This window comes from Oncorhynchus masou, chromosome 12 (genome assembly GCF_036934945.1).
Source record: "Oncorhynchus masou masou isolate Uvic2021 chromosome 12, UVic_Omas_1.1, whole genome shotgun sequence".
Lineage (NCBI taxonomy): Eukaryota > Metazoa > Chordata > Actinopteri > Salmoniformes > Salmonidae > Oncorhynchus > Oncorhynchus masou.
The window spans coordinates 90552116-90569615 of NC_088223.1; the positions used below are offsets into that span (position 1 = coordinate 90552116).

Below are 17500 nucleotides of genomic sequence, written 5' to 3' on the forward strand. Positions count from 1 at the left end.
ATAAACGAGTCCCACTAGAACACAACAAGCCTCTATAGTCCCCATGGTGTGAGTCAAATAAACGAATCCCACTAGAACACAACAAGACTCTATAGTCCCCATGGTGTGAGTCAAATAAACGAGTCCCACTAGAACACAACAAGCCTCTATAGTCCCCATGGTGTGAGTCAAATAAACGAGTCCCACTAGAACACAACAAGCCTCTATAGTCCCCATGGTGTGAGTCAAATAAACGAGTCCCACTAGTACACAACAAGCCTCTATAGTCCCCATGGTGGGAGTCAAATAAACGAGTCCCACTAGAACACAACAAGCCTCTATAGTCCCCATGGTGGGAGTCAAATAAACAAGTCCCACTAGAACACAACAAGCCTCTATAGTCCCCATGGTGTGAGTCAAATAAACGAGTCCCACTAGAACACAACAAGCCTCTATAGTCCCCATGGTGGGAGTCAAATAAACGAGTCCCACTAGAACACAACAAGCCTCTATAGTCCCCATGGTGGGAGTCAAATAAACGAGTCCCACTAGAACACAACAAGCCTCTATAGTCCCCATGGTGGGAGTCAAATAAACAAGTCCCACTAGAACACAACAAGCCTCTATAGTCCCCATGGTGTGAGTCAAATAAACGAGTCCCACTAGAACACAACAAGCCTCTATAGTCCCCATGGTGTGAGTCAAATAAACGAGTCCCACTAGAACACAACAAGCCTCTATAGTCCCCATGGTGTGAGTCAAATAAACGAGTCCCACTAGAACACAACAAGCCTCTATAGTCCCCATGGTGTGAGTCAAATAAATGAGTCCCACTAGAACACAACAAGCCTCTATAGTCCCCATGTTGGGAGTCAAATAAACGAGTCCCACTAGAACACAACAAGCCTCTATAGTCCCCATGGTGGGAGTCAAATAAACGAGTCCCACTAGAACACAACAAGCCTCTATAGTCCCCATGGTGGGAGTCAAATAAACGAGTCCCACTAGAACACAACAAGCCTCTATAGTCCCCATGGTGGGAGTCAAATAAACGAGTCCCACTAGAACACAACAAGCCTCTATAGTCCCCATGGTGTGAGTCAAATAAACGAGTCCCACTAGAACACAACAAGCCTCTATAGTCCCCATGTTGAGAGTCAAATAAACGAGTCCCACTAGAACACAACAAGCCTCTATAGTCCCCATGGTGTGAGTCAAATAAATGAGTCCCACTAGAACACAACAAGCCTCTATAGTCCCCATGGTGTGAGTCAAATAAATGAGTCCCACTAGAACACAACAAGCCTCTATAGTCCCCATGGTGTGAGTCAAATAAACGAGTCCCACTAGAACACAACAAGCCTCTATAGTCCCCATGGTGTGAGTCAAATAAACGAGTCCCACTAGAACACAACAAGCCTCTATAGTCCCCATGTTGAGAGTCAAATAAACGAGTCCCACTAGAACACAACAAGCCTCTATAGTCCCCATGGTGTGAGTCAAATAAATGAGTCCCACTAGAACACAACAAGCCTCTATAGTCCCCATGGTGTGAGTCAAATAAACGAGTCCCACTAGAACACAACAAGCATCTATAGTCCCCATGTTAGGAGTCAAATAAATGAGTCCCACTAGAACACAACAGGCCTCTATAGTCCCCATGGTGGGAGTCAAATAAATGAGTCCCACTAGAACACAACAAGCCTCTATAGTCCCCATGGTGGGGGTCAAATAAATGAGTCCCACTAGAACACAACAAGCATCTATAGTCCCCATGTTGAGAGTCAAATAAACGAGTCCCACTAGAACACAACAAGCCTCTATAGTCCCCATGGTGTGAGTCAAATAAACGAGTCCCACTAGAACACAACAAGCCTCTATAGTCCCCATGGTGTGAGTCAAATAAACGAGTCCCACTAGAACACAACAAGCCTCTATAGTCCCCATGTTAGGAGTCAAATAAACGAGTCCCACTAGAACACAACAAGCCTCTATAGTCCCCATGGTGGGAGTCAAATAAATGAGTCCCACTAGAACACAACAAGCCTCTATAGTCCCCATGTTAGGAGTCAAATAAATGAGTCCCACTAGAACACAACAAGCCTCTATAGTCCCCATGGTGTGAGTCAAATAAACGAGTCCCACTAGAACACAACAAGCCTCTATAGTCCCCATGGTGTGAGTCAAATAAACGAGTCCCACTAGAACACAACAAGCCTCTATAGTCCCCATGGTGTGAGTCAAATAAACGAGTCCCACTAGAACACAACAAGCCTCTATAGTCCCCATGTTAGGAGTCAAATAAACGAGTCCCACTAGAACACAACAAGCCTCTATAGTCCCCATGGTGGGAGTCAAATAAATGAGTCCCACTAGAACACAACAAGCCTCTATAGTCCCCATGTTAGGAGTCAAATAAATGAGTCCCACTAGAACACAACAAGCCTCTATAGTCCCCAGTCTGCTTTCTCTGGTGGAACAACCACACATCTGCGTCCCAAATGGCATCCTATTCCCTATATAGTGCACTACTTTAGATCAGAGTCCTATTCCCTATTTAGTGTACTACTTTAGATCAGAGTCCTATTCCCTATTTAGTGTACTACTTTAGATCAGAGCCCTATTCCCTATTTAGTGCACTACTTTTAACCAGAGCCCCTATTCCCTATATAGTGCACTTCATTTGACCAGGGCCCCTATTCCCTATTTAGTGCACTACTTTAGACCAGTGCTCTGTGTATTGTATTATACAGTGCCTTCATAAACTATTAATTTTATTTTTTAATTTATTTTACCTTTATTTGACAAGGTATGTCAGTTAAGAACAAATTCTTGTTTTTGATGACGGCCTAGGAACAGTGGGTTAACTGCCTGTTCAGGGGCAGAACAACAGATTTGTACCTTGTCAGCTCGCGGGTTTGAACTTGCAACCTTCTGGTTACTAGTCCCAACGCTCAAACCACAAGGCTACCCTGCACCTGGACTGAGTCCACATTCTATTGTTACAGCCTGAATTCAACATCTATTAAATTATTATTTTTTCTCTCACACAATACCCCGTAATTACAAAGTAAAAACATGTTGTTGTTGTTGTTTTTTATGTTAGGAAATTATTGATACAAAAATGTGATACAGAAACAACTCATTGGCATAAGTGTTCACACCCCTGAGTCAATACTTTGTAGAAGCACCTTTGACAGCAATTGAGTCTTTCTGGGTAAATATCTAAGATCTTCCCACACCTGGGTTGAGCAACATTTGCCCATTATTCTTTTCAACATTATTCAAGCTCTTTCAAATTGGTTGTTTATCATTGCTTGCCAACCATCTTCAGGTCTTGCCATAGATGTTGAAATAGATTTAAGTCAAAAGGGCAAGGATATTGAACATTTGAATCTAGTTTACTGGATGAATAACCAAGACAGAATCATTTTTCTCCTACATAATATAGTTACAGCAGATCCCCCGTACACTTCTAGAAGTGCCTTTAGAGGTCATGCAATTCAATGATCATCTTTTGTTAAGGGATTTTTTTAATCAATAATGACTAATTATGTATACATTTCAATCAGGACTTACTAATCAGAATACTATTATGTTACTGTATAGATGTATGAATGTTATTTTAATCTTAGTGCTGAATATAATGTGTGTAAATATAATCAAGAATTAGAACAATGACTGTCTGTTCCTTGGTAGAAATGAATGAACTTATCGTCAGATTGTCTAAAATGCTTATCTACACAGGCAGAGCTTGGTTCGGTGATAAATTATCTTAAATTGGTTGGGAGACGAAGTGGGAAGGCTTGAGATACAGCCTTTGTACCAGGGTGGGAGACAATCTGGGAAGGCTAGAGATACAGTCTTTGTAGCAGGGTGGGAGACGATGTGGGAAGGCTTGAGATACGGCCTTTGTACCAGGGTGGGAGACGATGTGGGAAGGCTTGAGATACGGCCTTTGTACCAGGGTGGGAGGCGATGTGGGAAGGCTTGAGATACGGCCTTTGTACCAGGGTGGGAGACGATGTGGGAAGGCTAGAGATACAGTCTTTGTACCAGGGTGGGAGACGATGTGGGAAGGCTTGAGATACGGCCTTTGTACCAGGGTGGGAGACGATGTGGGAAGGCTTGAGATACAGCCTTTGTACCAGGGTGGGAGACGATGTGGGAAGGCTTGAGATACAGCCTTTGTACCAGGGTGGGAGACGATGTGGGAAGGCTTGAGATACAGCCTTTGTACCAGGGTGGGAGACGATGTGGGAAGGCTGGAGATACAGCCTTTGTACCAGGGTGGGAGACGATGTGGGAAGGCTTGAGATACAGCCTTTGTACCAGGGTGGGAGACGATGTGGGAAGGCTTGAGATACAGTCTTTGTACCAGGGTGGGAGACGATGTGGGAAGGCTTGAGATACAGCCTTTGTACCAGGGTGGGAGAAGAGACGGGACAGTTCAAAACGAATCACGTCATTTTCAGTTTATAACCTGTGGTAACCTGTATCGTGTTCGGTACTCTCGAGAATAAACGCTACTGATTGATTTTGAGACTGGTGTCTGTCCATTTTATGCAAATAAGGGTCTTACAAATTCTTAGGAGTGGACAGAGTGTTGAATTGAATTAGTTGAATAAAACATAAAGGAATTTAATTCCTGTAACATCTTTAAAACAAAATCTAACTACAGATAGATAGTAACAAATACTGTAACAAAGAGACACACAATAAGTTAGAGTAAAAACTAAAAGAAATGGAGGAACTTACTCAAGAAAGATCAAGTGTAATCTATTATTTAAAAAATATGGGTGAAAATGCACCAAATCATATTTTTTATTTTCAACAAAGAAATGTTATCTAAAACAAATGACAGATTCATCCATGATTCACGAAACCACTTCTATTAATAGTGTAAAAAGAGGGGGAAATAATAGCTATTGTTGGATGACTAATCACCATGGCAACAGTAGTGTGAACATTCTGTACAGTACGAAGGACTTTGTGTAGTCAGTGTGTTGTCAGTCAAGTGTTGAGGAATGAGCCTATATGCCCTTTAATTGATCTGTTTTTAGAGATGTGTTCAGGTCAACCTGAGTTGTGCGTGAGTAACAGAGGTTTCTCTCTCTCTCTCAAATTCAAATTCAAATTTAAGCTGCTTTATTGGCATGAAAAACATTGTGTCAATATTGCCAAAGCAACAATGTATACAATATACATTGTAACAAAATTATAAATGATAGCAAATATAAAATATAAAAGTGTAGTAAATAATAATACAAAATTAAATACAAAAATAATAACAATAAAATGGTAACAGTCAATAGTAGAAATGTAATAAATATAATTATGGAAAATGAAACTATAACTTATAACTAAATAACGGCCATCTTCTCCTTTTATATCAGCACTACAACTACAATCATTACTACGACTACTACTACCATCACTAAACTATTATCACTACCATCTCTCTCTCTCTCTCTCTCTCTCTGTCTTCTCTCTCTCTCTTATCTCTCTCAATCTCTCTCTCTCTCAATATCTTCTCCTCATCTCTCTTTCTCTCTCTCTCTCTCTCTAGGTCGACGTCAGGTCATAGGAGAAAGAGGAGATACAGGTGGGTATGCAGATAAATATGGCACATTGTGCACATCACATATGTAGCCTTACATTCAGACTCAGTGAATGTAACTAGGCTAATGCTTGTTACATTGCACACACAGTATTCATACCCCTTCACTTATTTCAGAGCCTGAATTCAAAATGGATTACATAATCAAAATTGTATTTATTAATTTATTTGAAAATGAAAAACAGAAATATCTAAAAAAAATCACATGCTTTGATACACCAAATTGAGCTCAGGTGCATCCTGTAATGGTTTTCTTGTGGGGAAAAGAGGTGGACCAAAATGCAGCGTGGTTAGTTTTGTGCATCTTTAATAAAGATGAGTACATTTACATTTACATTTAAGTCATTTAGCAGACGCTCTTATCCAGAGCGACTTACAAATTGGTGAATTCACCTTCTGACATCCAGTGGAACAGCCACTTTACAATAGTGCATCTAAATCATTAAGGGGGGGTGGTGAGAAGGATTACTTATCTTATCCTAGGTATTCCTTGAAGAGGTGGGGTTTCAGGTGTCTCCGGAAGGTGGTGATTGACTCCGCTGTCCTGGCGTCGTGAGGAGTTTGTTCCACCATTGGGGGGCCAGAGCAGCGAACAGTTTTGACTGGGCTGAGCGGGAACTGTACTTCCTCAATGGTAGGGAGGCGAGCAGGCCAGAGGTGGATGAACGCAGTGCCCTTGCTTGGGTGTAGGGCCTGATCAGAGCCTGGAGGTACTGCGGTGCCGTTCCCCACAGCTCCGTAGGCAAGCACCATGGTCTTGTAGCGGATGCGAGCTTCAACTGGAAGCCAGTGGAGAGAGCGGAGGAGCGGGGTGATGTGAGAGAACTTGGGAAGGTTGAACACCAGACGGGCTGCGGCGTTCTGGATGAGTTGTAGGGGTTTAATGGCACAGGCAGGGAGCCCAGCCAACAGCGAGTTGCAGTAATCCAGACGGGAGATGACAAGTGCCTGGATTAGGACCTGCGCCGCTTCCTGTGTGAGGCAGGGTCGTACTTGCGGATGTTGTAGAGCATGAACCTACAGGAACGGGCCACCGCCATGATGTTGGTTGAGAACGACAGGGTGTTGTCCAGGATCACGCCAAGGTTCTTAGCGCCCTGGGAGGAGGACACAATGGAGTTGTCAACCGTGATGGCGAGATCATGGAACGGGCAGTCCTTCCCCGGGAGGAAGAGCAGCTCCGTCTTGCCGAGGTTCAGCTTGAGGTGGTGATCCGTCATCCACACTGATATGTCTGCCAGACATGCAGAGATGCGATTCGCCACCTGGTCATCAGAAGGGGAAAGGAGAAGATTAATTGTGTGTCGTCTGCATAGCAATGATAGGAGAGACCATGTGAGGTTATGACAGAGCCAAGTGACTTGGTGTATAGCGAGAATAGGAGAGGGCCTAGAACAGAGCCCTGGGGGACACCAGTGGTGAGAGCGCGTGGCGAGGAGACAGATTCTCGCCACGCCACCTGGTAGGAGCGACCTGTCAGGTAGGACGCAATCCAAGCGTGGGCCGCGCCGGAGATGCCCAACTCGGAGAGGGTGGAGAGGAGGATCTGATGGTTCACAGTATCGAAGGCAGCCGATAGGTCTAGAAGGATGAGAGCAGAGGAGTACTAAAGTAAGTACTAAAATCTACAAAACAAGAAACGTGAAAAAACCAAAGCAGTCCTATCTGGTGCCACAAACACAAAGACAGGAACAATCACCCACAAAACCCAACACCAAACAGGCTACCTAAATATGGTTCCCAATCAGAGACAATGACTCACACCTGCCTCTGATTGAGAACCATATCAGGCCTAACATAGAAATGGACAAACCAGACACACAACATAGAATGCCCACCCAGCTCACGTCCTGACCAACACTAAAACAAGGAAAACACACACGAACGATGGTCAGAACGTGACACATCCAATGTTCTCTTGATCATCCTTGAGATGTCACGACAACTTGGAGTTCACCTGTGGGCCAATTCAATTGGGGGTATTGTGTGTAGATGCATGAGGAGAAAAAAAAACAACATTTCATCCATTTCAAATTCATGTTGTAAATACAATAAAATGTGTAAAAAGGCAATGGTTGATAAATACTTTCCCGAAAGTACTGTACCCTTTTAACCTGCTTAATGAAAATACACCAAACTGTTTCCCTTTACAGATCAGGTAGCCCGAAGAACAAACAGAAAGACAAAACCAGAAAGAGGTAAGGATCCCTCTTTTAAAAATTTTTTATATAATCCAACCTACAATAATGGACACGTCTGACTGTTAGGTTAGATGTTCCGTAGACTTAACCCCTTACACTCATGGAAATATAGGTCTATATGGATAGGGCCAAATTGAAATGTTTCTAGCAGAAGAAGCATAAGAAGCATATGCACGACCATGGTTAAGAAAACACTATGGACATTATGGGGAAATGATCAGACCAAAAGGTGAGGACACGTCAGTTCACCTGACACAAGACTGAATCCAAAACATCACGCTGTTGAATTCATATGAATTTGACATTTCAGGTACTTTTCACAACATTTTAACAACAACGAAAATACTCTGGATACATTCAGTAACATAATAAGAATATTCAATGAAATGTTGAAGTAGGTGCAATATAATACAAATCTATGACAAGGGTTTCAGTGACTGGTGTTGCTAAGTGACCAGACACCTCTCCAAACTGTGGGTTTGAGTGAGCGGTCTAACTGGTGTTGCTAAGTGACCAGACACCTCTCCAAACTGTGGGTTTGAGTGAGCGGTCTAACTGATGTTGCTAAGTGACCAGACACCTCTCCAAACTGTGGGTTTGAGTGAGCGGTCTAACTGGTGTTGCTAAGTGACCAGACACCTCTCCAAACTGTGGGTTTCAGTGAACGGTCTAACTGGTGTTGCTATGACCAGACACCTCTCCAAACTGTGGGTTTGAGTGAGCGGTCTAACTGGTGTTGCTAAGTGACCAGACACCTCTCCAAACTGTGGGTTTGAGTGAGCGGTCTAACTGGTGTTGCTAAGTGACCAGACACCTCTCCAAACTGTGGGTTTCAGTGAACGGTCTAACTGGTGTTGCTAAGTGACCAGACACCTCTCCAAACTGTGGGTTTGAGTGAGCGGTCTAACTGGTGTTGCTAAGTGACCAGACACCTCTCCAAACTGTGGGTTTGAGTGAGCGGTCTAACTGGTGTTGCTAAGTGACCAGACACCTCTCCAAACTGTGGGTTTGAGTGAGCGGTCTAACTGGTGTTGCTAAGTGACCAGACACCTCTCCAAACTGTGGGTTTCAGTGAACGGTCTAACAGGTGTTGCTAAGTGACCAGACACCTCTCCAAACTGTGGGTTTGAGTGAGCGGTCTAACTGGTGTTGCTAAGTGACCAGACATCTCTCCAAACTGTGGGTTTGAGTGAGCGGTCTAACTGGTGTTGCTAAGTGACCAGACACCTCTCCAAACTGTGGGTTTGAGTGAGCGGTCTAACTGGTGTTGCTAAGTGACCAGACACCTCTCCAAACTGTGGGTTTGAGTGAGCGGTCTAACTGGTGTTGCTAAGTGACCAGACACCTCTCCAAACTGTGGGTTTGAGTGAGCGGTCTAACTGGTGTTGCTAAGTGACCAGACACCTCTCCAAACTGTGGGTTTGAGTGAGCGGTCTAACTGGTGTTGCTAAGTGACCAGACACCTCTCCAAACTGTGGGTTTGAGTGAGCGGTCTAACTGGTGTTGCTAAGTGACCAGACACCTCTCCAAACTGTGGGTTTGAGTGAGCGGTCTAACTGGTGTTGCTAAGTGACCAGACACCTCTCCAAACTGTGGGTTTGAGTGAGCGGTCTAACTGGTGTTGCTAAGTGACCAGACACCTCTCCAAACTGTGGGTTTCAGTGAGCGGTCTAACTGGTGTTGCTAAGTGACCAGACACCTCTCCAAACTGTGGGTTTCAGTGAGCGGTCTAACTGGTGTTGTCGTTTTTTGTTTGTAACACAGCCCTGCGTCCGCACCATTACACGATTATTAGTTTTTTAACCTTTATTTAACTAGGCAAGTCAGTTAAGAACAAATTCTTATTTTCTATGACGGCCTGGGAACAGTGGGTTAACTGCCTGTTCAGGGGCAGAACGACAGATTGGTACCTTGTCAGTACCCTTCCGGTTACTAGTCCAACACTCTAACCACTAGGCTACCTGCTGGTTACTAGTCCAACACTCTAACCACTAGGCTACCTGCTGGTTACTAGTCCAACACTCTAACCACTAGGCTACCTGCTGGTTACTAGTCCAACACTCTAACCACTAGGCTACCTGCTGGTTACTAGTCCAACACTCTAACCACTAGGCTACCTGCTGGTTACTAGTCCAACACTCTAACCACTAGGCTACCTGCTGATTACTAGTCCAACACTCTAACCACTAGGCTACCTGCTGGTTACTAGTCCAACACTCTAACCACTAGGCTACCTGCTGGTTACTAGTCCAACACTCTAACCACTAGGCTACCTGCTGGTTACTAGTCCAACACTCTAACCACTAGGCTACCTGCTGATTACTAGTCCAACACTCTAACCACTAGGCTACCCTGCCACTCCAATTACTGTTGTTGTTTAGGCAATCCAAAACGGTCCATTATAAATCACAATCTTGAAAGCTTCTTCTATTGCCAACATGGCGAGCTATTGCCAACATGGCGAGCTATTGCCAACATGGCGAGCTATTGCCAACATGGCGAGCTATTGCCAACATGGCGAGCTATTGCCAACATGGCGAGCTATTGCCAACACGGTTAGCTAAGTTCTATAATGTGATCTTGCAGTGTTCGTCTTTGTATTTTGGGCATAGAATGGAGTCCTCATGAGTGGTTCCGTGGCAAATGACAAACATGAGTGATACTGTAAATGTAAAAACATTGATATGTTTTCAAATATGGAAATGTGAAGTGCAGGGTGTGGTTTGCTTGAAATGACATCGAAGAACTATTTAGTATAAAATGCTAATGGCCCATCTTTTAGAACACTGACTCCTCTCGTTTTAATTTACAGCATTTCTCTCACTCAGGCAACAACAAATGTGCAAAAGTTTCCCAATTAGTGGGAGGGAAGGGGCGTAACAGCTGTCGGTTTAAAACCCAGACAGTGCTGTGAACCATATTGTGATGCATGTCACAAGCTTGAATGTGATATGATCTCAGTGTGTTTCATTGAGCACGGTAACATGCACACAATAATGTAATTATAGACAGATTAATATAATATCTTGTTTAAAAAAATGATAACATGCTTTGCAAGAAGAACAATAGCCATCAGTGACCAGTCCACCACAGTGACCAGTCTGACCAGTCTACCACAGTGACCAGTCTACCACAGGGACCAGTCTACCACAGTGACCAGTTTACCACAGTGACCAGTCTACCACAGTGACCAGTCTACCACAGTTACCAGTCTACCACAGGGACCAGTCTACCACAGTTACCAGTCTACCACAGTTACCAGTCTACCACAGTGACCAGTCTACCACAATGACCAGTCTACCACAGTGACCATTCCACCACAGTGACCATTCCACCACAGTGACCAGTCTACCACAGTGACCATTCCACCACAGTGACCAGTCTACCACAGTGACCAGTCTACCACAGTGACCAGTCCACCACAGTGACCAGTCTACCACAGTGACCAGTCTACCACAGGGACCAGTCTACCACAGTGACCAGTCCACCACAGTGACCAGTCTACCACAGTGACCAGTCTACCACAGTGACCAGTCTACCACAGTGACCAGTCTACCACAGGGACCAGTCTACCACAGTGACCATTCCACCACAGTGACCAGTCCACCACAGTGACCAGTCTACCACAGTGACCAGTCTACCACAGTGACCAGTCCACCACAGTGACCAGTCTACCACAGTGACAGTCTACCACAGTGACCAGTCTACCACAGTGACCAGTCTACCACAGTGACCATTCCACCACAGTGACCAGTCTACCACAGCGACCAGTCTACCACAGTGACCAGTCTACCACAGTGACCATTCCACCACAGTGACCAGTCTACCACAGGGACCAGTCTACCACAGTTACCAGTCTACCACAGTGACCAGTCTACCACAGTGACCATTCCACCACAGTGACCAGTCTACCACAGGGACCAGTCTACCACAGTGACCAGTGCACCACAGTGACCAGTCTACCACAGGGACCAGTCTACCACAGTTACCAGTCTACCACAGGGACCAGTCTACCACAGTTACCAGTCTACCACAGTGACCAGTCTACCACAGGGACCATTCCACCACAGTGACCAGTCTACCACAGTGACCATTCCACCACAGTGACCAGTCTACCACAGTGACCAGTCTACCACAGTGACCATTCCACCACAGTGACCAGTCTACCACAGTGACCAGTCTACCACAGTGACCAGTCTACCACAGTGACCAGTCCACCACAGTGACCAGTCTACCACAGTGACCATTCCACCACAGTGACCAGTCTACCACAGTGACCAGTCTACCACAGTGACCAGTCTACCACAGGGACCATTCCACCACAGTGACCAATCTACCACAGTGACCAGTCTACCACAGTGATCATGTTATTTGCGTGTGTGTGTATGTGGGTCTGTATATGTGTTTGTGCGTGTGTGCGTCTGTCCGAATGTTTGTGTGTGCTTGCGTTTGTGTGTGTCTGTCCAAATGCTTGTGTGCTTGTGTGCTTGTGTGTGTGTGTGTGCGTGCATGTGTGTGCGTGTCTGTATATATATATGTGTGTGTGTGTGCATGCATGTGTGTGCGTGTCTGTATATATATGTGTGTGTGTCTGTATATATATATGTGTGTGTGTGTGTGTGTGTGTGTGTGTGTGTGTGTGTGTGTGTGTGTGTGTGTGTGTGTGTGTGTGTGTGTGTGTGTGTGTGTGTGTGTGTGTGTGTGCGCGTCTGTATATATATATATATGTGTGTGTGTGCGCGTCTGTATATATATGTGTGTGTGTGTGTCCAACAGGTCTCCATTAGAGTCCCCAGTAGGACGTCTCAGCGTAGAGGCAGCTGCTGTAGCTCCCACAGTGCATCATTCTCCTCCACAGGTCACAGCCCCTCCAAGTCCCTCGGCAGGTAGGGACCCCCCCCCCATGGTGGCTCCCAACCCCACCCGTAGATACATGCTTTTAATCAGACTACTTTTGGTCTGTTGATGTATCGACATCTAAGGTTTGCAACAGCTCTGCTAGACATATGTGATTCTTATATGGTCAGAATGAAAATATTATGACTGACTTGAACATGTTTAAAAGGTTATACATTATACTCTAGAGTCTATAACTGCCTATAGCTAGTACAAAATACAATACCAGTCAAACGTTTGGACACACCTACTCATTCAAGGGTTTTTCTTTATTTTTTACTATTATCTACATTGTAGAATAATAATGAAGACATTAAAACTGTGAAATAACTGTTCATGAAGAAACCCCCCCCCCAAAAAGTATTAAACAAATCAAAATATATTTTACATTTGAGATTCTTCAAAGTAGCCACCCTTTGCCTTGATGACAGCTTTGGCATTCTCTCAACCAGCTTCACGACGTTTCATTTCAATTAACAGGTGTGCCTTCTTAAAAAGTTAATTTGTGGAATTTCTTTCCTTCTTAATGCGGTTGAGCCAATCAGTTGTGCTGTGACAAGGTAGGGGTGGTATACAGAAGATAGCCCTATTTGGTAAAAGACCAAGTCCATATTATGGCAAGAACAGCTCAAATAAGGAAAGAGAAATGACAATCCATTACTTTAAGACATGAAGGACAGTCAATTTGGAACATTTCTTCAAGTGTAGTTGCAAAAACCATCAAGCGCTATGATGAAACTGACTCTCATGAGGACCGCCACAGGAAAGGAAGACCCAGAGTTACCTCTGCTGCAGAGGATAAGTTCATTAGAGTTACCAGCCTCAGAAATTGCAGTTCAAATAAATGGTTCAGAGTTCAAGTAACAGACACATCTCAACATCAACTGTTCAGATGAGACTGCATGAGTCAGGCCTTCATGGTCGAATTTCTGCAAAGAAACCACTACTAAAGGACACCAATAATAAGAAGAGACTTACTTGGGCCAAGAAACACGAGCAATGGATATTAGACCGGTGGAAATCTGTCCTTTTGTCTCATGAGTCCGAATTTGAGATTTTTGGTTCCAACCACTGTCTTTGTGAGATGCAGAGTAGGTGAATGGATGATCTCCGCATGTGTGGTTCCCACCGTGAAGCATGGAGGAGGAGGTGTGATGGTGCTTTGCTGGTGACACTGTCTGCGATTTATTTAGAATTCAAGGCACACTTAACCAGCATGGCTACCCCAGCATTCTGCAGCGATACGCCATCCCATCTGGTTTGCGCTTATTGGGACTATCAGTTGTTTTTCTAAAGGACAATGACTCAACACACCTCTAGGCTGTGTAAGGGCTATTTGACCAAGAAGAAGAGTGACGGAGTGCTGCATCAGATGACCTGGCTTCCATAATCACCCGACCTCAGCCCAATTAGGATAGTTTGGTATGAGTTGGACCGCAGAGTGCAAGTGCCCAGCATATGTGGGAACTCCTTCAAGACTGCTGAAAAGCATTCCAGGTGAAGCTGGTTGAGAGAATGCCAAGAGTACGCAAGCTAAAGGGTGGCTACTTTGAAGAATCTCACATATGGCCTTATTTTGATTTGTGGCACACTTTTTTGTTTGATGTCTTCACTATTATTCTACAATGTAGAAAATAGTACAAATAAATAAAACCCTTGAATGAGTAGGTGTGTCCAAACTTTTGACTGGTTCTGTACTCTTGAGTCTAAGTCATTTCAGCAGGTTTGTTCAGTACTCTTTACATTTTGTACTATTTATTAAAGGTCCAATGCAGCCATTTTATCTCAATATCAAATCATTTCTTGGTAACAATTAAGAACCTTACTGTGATTGGTTTCTTTTAAAATCACCCCCCCCCAAAAAAAAAAAAAAAAACAACCCAAATAGCTTCTTATCAAAGAGCAATTTCTCAAATAAGAATTTTGCTACGACTCTCCGGGAGTGGTCTGAGTGGGGAGGGGAAAACTGAAATGAGTTGTTATTGGCCGAGAGGTTTAGGACTCTCTTTCTTATTGGTCTATTAACCAATTTATCGCCTGGTGTCACCAGGCAAGCCAAAACTCCATCCCTCCAAAACAGGCTGAAATTCCAGGCCGTCTTTTCAAACAGCTCTTACATTAAAAGGGCATTTTCATCATTTTCACAATAATATTTCAACTTCACAGTGTTGAAGTATATATATATATATATACATGACAGGGAAATCACATTTTTGACTGCACTGGGCCTTTAAACTGTACTGTACTGTACAATATTATAGCATTGCAGCCGGTTTGTTCAGTACTCCTGTCTGTCTGTCTTTCCAGGCCCAACTCCAAGCACAAGACAGAAGGACACAAGGCCTGTGTGAGCCCGTCCCCGTCTCCGTCCCCCGGTCCTGACGGTCCTGTCACGTGGCACAACGGGCACCACCACCGCGACCGCGGCTGCAACGGCAAGGCGGACAGACTCAACCACAGCCACGCGGTCGAGGAGGACAAGGAGCAAGATGTACGTAGTCTCCTCTATCTCCCCTCCCCCCTCACTACCCCTGTCCTACCTTCTAAACTACACTCAAATGTAGGAATAGCTACACACAGGAATAGCTACACACAGGAATAGCTACACACAGGAATGGCTACACACAGGAATAACTACACACAGGAATAGCTACACACAGGAATAGCTACACACAGGAATAACTACACACAGGAATGGCTACACACAGGAATAACTACACACAGGAATAGCTACACACAGGAATAGCTACACACAGGAATAACTACACACAGGAATAGCTACACACAGGAATAACTACACACAGGAATAGCTACACACAGGAATAGCTACACACAGGAATAGCTACACACAGAATAACTACACACAGGAATAGCTACACACAGGAATAGCTACACACAGGAATAACTACACACAGGAATAGCTACACACAGGAATAACTACACACAGGAATAGCTACACACAGGAATAGCTACACACAGGAATAGCTACACACAGGAATAGCTACACACAGGAATAACTACACACAGGAATAGCTAGACACAGGAATAACTACACACAGGAATAGCTACACACAGGAATAACTACACACAGGAATAGCTACACACATGAATAACTAAACCCAGGAATAACTACAAACAGGAATAACTACACACAGGAATAACCAAGCACAGGAGTTACTAAACAGAATAATAGTGTGGAGTATAGATAGCATGTCATAGGAGAGGAGACAGTGTGGAGGATAGATACCATGTTGATAGGAGAGGGAGACAGTGAGGAGGATAGATACCATGTCGACTGGAGAGGGAGACAGTGTGGAGGATAGATACCATGTTGATAGGAAAGGGAGACCGTGTGGAGGATAGATACCATGTTAATGGGAGAGGAGACAGTGTGGAGGATAGATACCATGTTGATAGGAAAGGGAGACCGTGTGGAGGATAGATACCATGTTAATGGGAGAGGGAGACAGTGTGGAGGATAGATACCATGTTGATAGGAAAGGGAGACCGTGTGGAGGATAGATACCATGTTAATGGGAGAGGGAGACCGTGTGGAGGATAGCATGTCGATAGGAGAGGGAGACAGTATGGAGGATGGATACCATGTCGATAGGAGAGGGAGACAGTGTGGAGGATAGCATGTCGATAGGAGAGGGAGACCGTGTGGAGGATAGATACCATGTCGATAGGAGAGGGAGACAGTGTGGAGGATAGATACCATGTCGACAGGAGAGGGAGACAGTGTGGAGGATAGATACCATGTTGATAGGAGAGGGAGACCGTGTGGAGGATAGATACCATGTCGATAGGAGAGGGAGACAGTGTGGAGGATAGATACCATGTCGACTGGAGAGGGAGACAGTGTGGAGGATAGATACCATGTTGATAGGAAAGGGAGACCGTGTGGAGGATAGATACCATGTTAATGGGAGAGGGAGACCGTGTGGAGGATAGATAGCATGTCGATAGGAGAGGGAGACAGTGTGGAGAATACTATTTGAGTGTAGTTTAGAGGGTAGGACAGGGATTAGTGAGGGGAGGGGAGGGGGAGATAGAGGAGACTACGTACATCTTGCTCCTTGTCCTCCTCGACCGCGTGGCTGTGGTTGAGTCTGCCCGCCTTGCCGTTGCAGCCGCGGTCGCGGTGGTGGTGCCCGTTGTGACATGTGCAGTTAATTCTGGGTGTAGTTATTCCTGTGTTTAGTTATTCCTGGGTTTAGTTATTCCTGGGTTTAGTTATTCCTGGGTTTAGTTATTCCAGTGTTTAGTTATTCCTGGGTTTAGTTATTCCTTTGTTTTGTTATTCCTGTGTTTAGTTATTCCTGGGTTTAGTTATTCCTGGGTTTAGTTATTCCTGGGTTTAGTTATTCCTGGGTTTAGTTATTCCTGTGTTTTGTTATTCCTGGGTTTAGTTATCCCTGGGTTTAGTTATTCCTGGGTTTAGTTATTCCTGTGTTTAGTTATTCCTGGGTTTAGTTATTCCTGGGTTTAGTTATTCCTGTGTTTAGTTATTCCCGGGTTTTGTTATTCCTGTGTTTAGTTATTCCTGCGTTTAGTTATTCCTGGCTTTAGTTATTCCTGTGTTTACAGGGTAGTTTTTTTGACTCTGTAAATCTATCTGTCCAATCTGTCTCTACATTCTTGCTGCCACCGCCCACCCCTGGCTTTACTTGGAGGTTCATACCATCTCAACATTCCTTAGACGTAACTGGTTAGATAGCAGCGGGAGGAGGCGAGGGATGGATGTGTGAATCACAGGTTACATAACCATGAGTTCACCATCCTCACTGTGGTGCCGAGACAG

The 17500-nt window shown here is 44.5% G+C and overlaps 1 protein-coding gene across 1 annotated transcript in view; it reads left to right on the top strand.

Annotated features, from left to right (window-relative positions):
- Positions 1–17500, top strand: part of LOC135551044 (serine/arginine repetitive matrix protein 3-like) — a 276137-nt gene that overhangs the window by 211326 nt on the left and 47311 nt on the right. Inside the window, exons 7-10 of the mRNA XM_064982419.1 lie at positions 5549–5584; positions 7753–7797; positions 12588–12686; positions 15004–15187. Of these exons, the coding sequence (XP_064838491.1) occupies positions 5549–5584; positions 7753–7797; positions 12588–12686; positions 15004–15187 (364 nt within the window). The remainder of the gene's footprint in view (positions 1–5548; positions 5585–7752; positions 7798–12587; positions 12687–15003; positions 15188–17500) is intronic.